We start from the raw sequence: 9,079 nt of genomic DNA on the forward strand, positions 1-9,079 counted from the left end.
TCACAGTGGAATATCACCTGCCAGGCACTTCCCCTTGAACTACTTCTCCTACATCCCTATAGGCAGCCTGTGGTGAGTTCCAAAGGAAGCCTTCCCCCAGCACTGGTGATTTCCAGCAGTCTCAGAGGGGCAGCACCTGAGACCGCAGCCGCACTCCCTGGGTCAGAATCTCAGCACTGAGAGGTAATGGCCTTTTCCTTGAGTGCTCTATCTCAGTCCTAGGGATGGTGGCTGCTACCTGCATCTGCTATTTCTGATGTTTCATAGAGAATAAACCACAAATTTGGGAGAGGGATTATTTTTGGAATGAAGAAAAGGGGATGGGAGACATCACAGAGGAGATTTTGATTATATCTGTAATGTTTAATAAGCTAAGCAAGGGGGAATACTGATTGTTGGTTATGTAATCTAGACTTTTGTACATATATGAGATAATTCACATTAAAATCAATATTAAAGTTAACAAACTTTCTCAAAACATGGGTGACAGAGTAAAAACATTATGTATGAAACTAATAATGTTTAATTGGTAAACAGAATGAAACGTAGTAAATTAAGAACTAGATAACAAAACGGTGCCTTCCATTCTAATACCTGAACACTTGCTTCACTAGACAGGAACTATGTTGTAGAGGAATACTGAAGGACAAAGTCAACTAAACAGTCACTGTCCTAATCATCGTTTAGCTTGGCTACAAATGTTACAATTCCAAAATTTCATTAGTCGCTAGCAATCATAAAAAATTCTACCTTATGAAAGAAATACCTATACCTCAAAACACATTGGGGATCCCATCTGAAAGTAACAATTACATTAAAAATACTAACTTAATTTAGGCAAAAGCTACTGTTAATATTTATGACTCACTAAGTTTAGACCCATTTCATAGGACAATATAATTATACCTTAAATACTATTCATTTCTTTTAAGAAACAAGGCCATAGGGGTTTTAAAGAATATATTTCTTATGTCTTAATTAGTATAACTGTAAAGTTGAACAGTTCAGTCGGTCAGTCGTGTCTAACTCTTTGCGACCCCATGGACTGTAGCACGCCAGGCCTCCCTGTCCATCACCAACTCCTGGAGTTCAGTTGAATAAATGGTTTGTGTGTGTTAGCTGCGACTCTTTACGACCCCATGGACTGTAGCCCAGCAGGCTCCTCTGTCCATGGGATTCTCCAGGCAAGAATACTGGAGTGGGTTGCCATTCCCTTCTCCAGGGGATCTTCCCAACATAGGGAGCAAACCAGGGATCTCCCGCATTGCAGGCAGATTCTTAACCATCTGAGCCACCAGGTGGTACTTAACATTAAAATGTGTTGGTTGTTAAAATACAAGCTTTCCTGATGATCTATCCTAGGTGAATCAGGTAGAAATGAGATACATCTGGGGCCTGCCTATTAGCAATTCTATAGAAGAAGAAGAAAATAATGTACTTGTGTCTAAAATATTAACTGAAAGTTGATCATCTGTAGTAAGTAGTAAAATACAAGGCAAGATTGCATTTATCTATGTATATCAAGGCTCAGAAGTAATTTCAACTCTGTTCCTTGTACTTCACCTAAAGTTATTTTTGCAGCTCCTTCTATGACATGTGATTTAGAATCTTATGTTTTAGCATAGTTCATCCAGTTCTTTGTCCTGTATCATGTTTCCCAAGGACTATCTGCATTGATGTTCAGAATGATGGTTCTCTAAGAAACAGCCAAAGAAGGAAGAGTAATATTAGAGTTTTCCATTCATACAGTTAAAATTATACTTTCGCAAATAAAAGCTTAACTCTCAATAGATGGCTATTTGGAAAAGCCATCTATTCAGATGGAATTTATATTTCTTAAAGAGTCCAGATATCTGAGGTCCTGGGGTACAGAAATACTAATAACATTATTATTTCCAAAGGCTGGCCTTGCCGCCAATAGTCAGTCAAGAGAGTTTATTTGACTATACAAGTGTAATGAATATTAAGATTACCTAGATATAGTTAAATGTAACAAGAGCTTAGAACAAATATTAATGATTGTATAGTTTATTCTTATGTATGGTAATATGGCAAAATTAGAAAGCAATACATAATATAGAATTTTATATACCTATATCAATATTTCTACCATTTTCCCTTAGTTCTCTGGCACAGGCAATTTCTACTTTCTACTACTTTTGAATTTCACCTGTCCCCTAATTCAGGGATATCAAAAAGTATCTGCATTATGCTTTTCATCCCATTAATCCACTCTTCTGTCAGTGATTCAACATCTTTTTTTAAGCACAATCTCCCTTTACCAAAGCAAACTCAAAAAAGTAGAATTGTAGGTTATACACAGTGGCTATAAAAATGTTTTTCCTTGTTTTACTTTTTAACTGAGCTTTTAGGAATATATTGTAGCAAAAAAAAAAAAAAAAAGACACTGTATCTACACCCTTCATCAGTGTTGGAAGTTCTTCTTGATAACGTGCACAGTTTAAATTTCATCAGACTCATGAAAAGATAAAGGTCTTGGATCAGATTCCCCAACAATCAGGGATTCTAGAACTGCCTACCCTCCACATCTCTTCTGCCAATAATCTTCATCTTAGGCTTCCTGTGAACATATACTACATTTCCCTCTCTCCTTTTAATCCCCCTACTCTTCTCACCCAATGACCAATTCTCAGAGGATTTCATGATCATCACAGCATATCCAGCTTTTCCTTGTTCCCTACAGAAAAGAATCAGCCCTAGGGTTTCAGACATCAAAGATCTTAGCAAAGCAGAAATTAGAGGGTGTAATGTGAGGATAAAAGACCCAGGAAATACAATTTGGAAGAGACTTGTGACCCCACGGATTGTAGCCCGCCAGGCTCTTCTGCCCATGGGATTCTCCAGGCAAGAATACTGGAGAGGGCTGCCATGTCCTTCTCCAGGGGATCTTCCTGACCCAGGGATTGAACCTGCATCTCCAGCATCGCAGGCCGAGTCTTTACTGTTTGAGCCACTAGGGAAGATACAATTTGGGAGAAGGGTACAAAAAGTCTTTTTAAAGGCAAAATAGTAAAGGAAGAAAGAAGAGAAGAGGGTGATGACAGATGGAAGAAAGAAAAACACACTAATCACTCTGAACATTTATATAAAGTGACTTGCACAACCTGCAATATTACATTTGAGCTGCACACAAGTGAGGTGGATCAATAACTGATACCAGTTTTTAAACTAATGGCACAATGCAAAGGGAAAGAAAAGTCCTGAATGCCTCCATTGGGTAGTGCCAAGTCCTGCCCTCCGTACAAGTCACCCACTATTCATTCCCTGTCTTTGTGTTGCTTCAGTAGGTCACTGAAAAATAGTCTAAAGCAGGCTTAATCTGGAATGGAGCTCTCAGAAGACTTCTGCCAGGATTCTAAAAACCTGAACAAATAGAATTCCAATGATACCCAAGGCTGCTTTCCAGGCTGAGCGAGTGGGAGATAATGCAATTCTCTGACAGTTTTTCAGGGTCAGGCATCTCTAGTCCCTACAGTTCTGCTTTACTGGAGGCAGAAACTGATCAAGAAAGATTACCTTCTAACAGCTTGATGCCCTGTGCTTCATAAAGGATTATTACTTATCAAGGTTATTAAATAAAAAAGACCTAAGAAACGGTTACAGCTGTGCCAAATTAATAAACACCATATAATTTGGGTACCTGCAGAAAGAGCCCTAATTTTTCTACCTTTTTATTGGGATAATAATATTTTCTCTTCAATGTATCATAAAGACCGATGAATTTCTGAAGTGTTTGAAACTGCAAATGGTTTAGGATTATAATAATGCATGTAGGTCTTATAAGTACACAAAAAGATGGGAGGGTGGGGTAAGGGAAGCTGTGGCTTATAATTAATAACTGTTTCTGGAAATTACACGTTAATATAAACATTTGGTCAATTAAAACAACTTTAGTTAGTCAGTGAATGGAAATTATTAATATATATTCCCTAGTGCATGCTGCACACATCACTGCTACCAGAACTGCTTTAAAACTATTCTTAACTCATCAAAAATCTCTATGATGTTCTAAATGCCTTCTCATAACTACTACTAAATGCTTTGGCCACTTTCTTGCTATTATTCCTGACAAACATTTATAGGATATACATATACATATATGTACAGCTGACTCACTTTGCTGTGCAGTAGAAACTAACACAACACTCTAAGGCAATTATATTCCAATAAAATTTAAAAAATAATCAGAATTTAATTGGGATGCCAAGTTCATAGCAACTTACATCTTTCTTTTTCCAGATAATCTGATGATTAGCATTCAATAAATGATTTTTTTTGTTTTTTTCTTTAAACTTTAGCTGATTAACAATAAATGATTTTTAAATTAAAAAAAGTTTTCACCTGTGCTGAGGTAAAGATCAGTGAAAACAAACTTAACAATTTGAATACCCAGTCTTACAAACCTTCATGTGAGTTTCTACAAGTAAGGTATATTGCTTTCTGAGATCCACACTGATATAGTTAACACCTAGTGCTTGCGCCACCATTGTGCTAAGCATGTTATAATGCTAATAATTCTCAAAACAAGCCTATAAAGAGGCTACAAAGAGCTTAGTTAAAACATGGGGAATGAGGGAGTTTGCTAAGCCATTACTCAGCAATGATCAATTTTTATCTAAAAGGTCCACATGCAGTCAGAAAAACATCTAAACACTCAATAAAACAAAAATAAGCTTCCTATAATTAATACTTCTTTTCATGTGTAATAATATTGGCTTCTAAGCTATGGTAGACAAAAATTCTGCTCCCCTTCCAATTCATGTACTCCAAATTGGTTCAAATTTTATCTATCAGAAAGGAAGAGTAAAAATTAATTAAGTTTTCTTTTAGACTAAGCATAGCTAATTTATTGGCTTCAATACCCAGATAAAATGGACTCAATTAGGTCGCAAAAGTCACTGGAATCCTATCACCATGGTATGTAGGAACTTACTGGACTTTTTAAAAACTTTTCATTATCAGTAGTCAGAAAATCCCCAGAAAGGTTTAAAAAGTAAAATAAGAGAATGGTCAAAAGCTGCAAAGTTTATAAATTTTTCCATTTGAAAAGGCTGAAGAAACCATACTGGGATTGAACTCTCCTGAGACAGTGTGAAAACTTACATAATAACACACCGAGACCTGAAAAACCAATTAGAAGGAAGTTACGTGGGATTTTGTGACAAGTAGTAAATCATGGACAAAAAGCACTATTGCATTTTCATCATAACTAGTATGAAGCCTTGGGACACATACTAGATTGTATCTTGCAGAAAGCTATCTAGAAAATGCAAAAAATGGAGTCAAAGTAAGTATTGCTGTTATGCCAGTAAACAAAAATTAATTTATAAGCTATAACTAGTCTACTGGTGATCTGATTTAGGAAAGATGATTTGAGAGGACTAAGACCACTTTTCCTTTCAGGTTAATTTTTGTAGGCCCTTACTGTTGCTCGATTTATGACACTAGCATTCTAATGATATTCTCTACCTGTCCAATTCAGCCTTTGTGTTGTCACTAGTCACTTAAGTAATAGACAGCCTTCAAGTGTTTGGTTCCCTGATACTCAACAGGGTAAAGTCCAAATTCTCTAGCACTGCATACCCACCCTCCTCCTTTTCTAGCTACTCTCCTAAAAGTAGCATTCACAAAGCAGGGGCTTCCTTCACAATCTCTTGTCTCTGATCAAACACTTCTATCTCTGTGGTGGTCAAACTCCAAAGCTAGGCTCTGTGTTTTGACCCCTGCATGTACAGCCCTAGTTTCCTCAAAATGCCATGCGGTTTTATGCTTCTGTATCACTGCATATGTTATTACCACTTTCCAGGTGGGTGACCTTGGACAAGTTCATTAACTTCGTTGAACCCTGCTTCTTCATATAAAGAACATTAGCACTCATTTGCTATCACTATGAAATAATGAATGTGAAAAGTTGCTTTGTAGACAGTCAAGCACTATGCAAGCATTAACAATCTTATCATAAATCAAGAGCACACAGCATTCTTGGTAAATATATTTCAGTTGACCTAAAAGGGCACGATTCATCTCTTGGTTTCCAGCCCCCCTCCAAGAATGCCCTGCATTTTATCCCACTTTCTGACTCCAATAAGTTCTTGTCCTTCTGTCTTCAAACGATAAAAATCTATCATGATGTCTAGGTCATTTGAAGGAAAAGATTTAGTGGGAAGCTCCTCAAAGGTAAAGGACTGTCCTTTCTTCCACCTTTCCTACTGCTTTCACAAGAGTACTGTGTGATGCACAAATACTGGTAAAAGGGAAAAAGATGAATGAATGAGTGAATGCAAGCATATCTTGTCCTTAGTGAGCTTATTATCAAAAAGGAGTGAGTGACATGGTGGGTCCTAGATGAATCTGGCTTTATGAAAGTGGTAACAAATGCCTTCAATGTCATCTTAACGGGAAGTAAGAAACTGAATTTCCTGCTATGTTTGTTTTACTTGGTGATTTGATACGTGTTGTAATTGCTGTCTTAGTGACTCATGCTTAACATGTGAATGTTTTAACATTATTAGAACCACATATGCAATTCAATACCTGTTTTTAAAAAATTTTCTGCACTAGGCCCAATGAGAATATGAAGATAAAGATGATGGATTTTTCCCATTAGATGCTAAACATACAGAAAGGAAGCTAAGTCATCAATACATATAATTAATACAAGGCAGAATGTTATAAGGTGTATGTAAGACCTAAGGCTAGTGACAGTAAAGGAAGACATCTGAGCTAGGGCACTGGGCTCATAAAAATTACAGCTATATATTACAAATTACTGGGTGCCAATAGCTTATGTTACCATAGAATATTTATTTTACATATAAAACATCTGTTACATGCAATGGCGGATATTCCTGACCGCCTTCCTCCTTAATCTAGTTACAAACCTAACTGCACTGTTATCTAAGGAATAAGGACTTACTATTCACATGTGTGTCAAACACAGTTCCCAGGCCCTTAAGCATATTACCTGATTTAATTTCCGTAACAACTCTACGACACAGATATAATTATCCCTATTTTACAGATGAGAAAACCAAGGCCCAAGCCTTGGAACTTGTCAAGGTTAAGAGATAAAAATAAAAATATGTAAACAAGGACCTGAGAGAGAAATATGAGTATTTCACATAGAGTGAGTGGACCACTTATCACAATTGCTTCGAGCAGTGCTTTTCCACTTCTCCTGAACGCACCGGTGAGAACAACTTCTATCCCTTCCCTTCCCGTCAGGGATTAATTTTCTTTTTTCAAATCCATAACGGAACCGTTATTCAGATTCTCTCAAACATTTCCAGTCCAGAAGCCAAACCGGTATTTAAATCATAAGCAGTTCAGGGTAAAGGAGACCGAATCAGATCCCTGGGTGGACAAAGCTCGGTAGGATCACGAAATTAAACCTTTCGGGTTGGCCATCCATTTCTGGATCACCTCCAGGGGATGGCTGCAGCACCTGGCTTACCCAGGAGGCGCTACCTCGTCAGTATCCTCTCCTCCTGACCTCAGGCGGCTGGGCTTTTGCCATCTGCTCGCTTTATCCTTCACCTGTCGGCGCTAGCCTGCACGGTCTCCATCCTGTTCGGACCAATCGCCAGGCCTCACGCGCCTCGCTCTCCCAGTAGTTAAGTTCCAAACCCACCCGGGTGCGTGTCGGCCCCTGCAGAGGCAGCCCGTCCCGCTCCCTCCCCCGGCCGGCTACTCACGGTTCCAGTACACCGGGTAGCATTCTCCTTGGGTCACATCCACCTCGTAGAGGCCGCCCCGCACACACACCCGCTCGATGTTCACCAGCTCCTCCATCTCGCGCCCGTGCCCCGCAATGCGCTGGCAGAAGCCGCAGACGCGGTCCTCGTCTTCGTCCTCCACGGAGCTGGAGGCCGGACCGCACACATGGTCGCCGTCCGGGTCTTGGGCCCGGGCTCGGGCCCCCGTGGCCTGCAGCAGCGTTCGGAAGGCGAGCTCGATGCGGAGGGAGTCGTAGCCGATGAAGGGCTTCCAGGTCTTCTTGTCCTCCTTGTAGAACCAGCGCACCTCCTCCGGGCCCAGCTCCGTCACCACCTCGTATCTGTGCCGGGCGGCCGCGCCGCCGGGCCGGGTGCGCTTCCTCTCCCCGGGGCCCCCTCCAGCCGCCCCGCCGCCCCCTGAGTTCGACGGAACCAGCGGCGGCTGCTGAGGCGGGTGCAGTGACGAGCAGCTACCGCCGCCTCCACTCTCGCCCTCGCTGTAATAGCGCAGCGAGGAGCCCGACTCGGCCGAGCTGAAGTCATAGTTATCGTCACTGAGGCAGGGGTCCAGGGCCAGGTGATGGTTGTGGTCCTCCGCGCCCGGCGCCAAGTGCAGCCCGGGCTCCCCGCGCAGCAGAGCCAGGGGCACCTCGTCATCGCCAGGTTCCCCGGCGGGCAGGTGGTCGAAGCGGCAGACGCTGCCGCCGAACGCCGGTTCCGCGTCCGAGCCCAGCTCCCAGGCGGCGCCGTCGCCGCCCCGGCCGCCGTTACGCTCGGAGCTCCGCGGAGACCCGTGGCCCGAGTAATTCATGCTGTGGAGACGCCGCCGGCCGGGCGGCTCGGCGCCGAGCCGTGGCCCCCAGCGCCGCCGCCACACATTCAACGCCGCCGCCCTCTTCACCCGGAGTTTTTAATCTTTCAAATCCCGAAGGGGGCTGCGACGGTAGCAGCAGCGGCTCCGCCCCTCCTGAGGCCCCCGGCCACCGCAGCCGCGTGCCGCCGCCCGCCCCATTGTCACGCAGCCCGACGTAGGCGGTGCTTGCCCCGGGGCCCCGCCCCTCCGGCCGCGCGCGCCGTCCCGGAAACCCCTTCTCAACCCTCGCAGCGCGGGCGGGGCGCCTGCTGCCCCTCCCGCCGCGGGATCCCAGTCAGCTCAGGGTTTTTCAATTCCCCTCGCCTCCGCTCCCATTTCCCTGCGGTGCTGCTGCCTCGGCCCCCGCCCTTCTGAGGGTCAGAGCCCAGGTGTGGAGAAGCTTTACCGGACTCATCCTTGCAATCTGGGTCATGAGCCCAAAGGCTTAAGGCCCTTCGAGAGGGCCCCGGGAAATTGGATTCTCCTGACA

At 42.9% G+C, this 9,079-nt stretch overlaps 1 protein-coding gene across 8 annotated transcripts in view; it reads right to left on the bottom strand.

The window, feature by feature from the left end:
• The window catches only part of DDHD1 (DDHD domain containing 1), a 70,601-nt gene extending 61,855 nt beyond the window's left edge, over positions 1–8,746 (bottom strand). For all 8 annotated transcript variants that reach the window (XR_014059989.1, XM_081511598.1, XM_081511596.1 and 5 more), the window contains exon 1: positions 7,716–8,746. Coding sequence is in view for 7 of the 8 variants with exons in the window: in XM_081511598.1 (XP_081367724.1) it covers positions 7,716–8,547 (832 nt within the window). In the remaining variant the exon portion in view is untranslated. The remainder of the gene's footprint in view (positions 1–7,715) is intronic.
• Positions 8,747–9,079: the final 333 nt, after the last annotated feature.

Source organism: Giraffa tippelskirchi, chromosome 7, assembly GCF_054371585.1.
Source record: "Giraffa tippelskirchi isolate mGirTip1 chromosome 7, T2T-mGirTip1v1.2.pri, whole genome shotgun sequence".
Taxonomy (NCBI): Eukaryota; Metazoa; Chordata; class Mammalia; order Artiodactyla; family Giraffidae; genus Giraffa; species Giraffa tippelskirchi.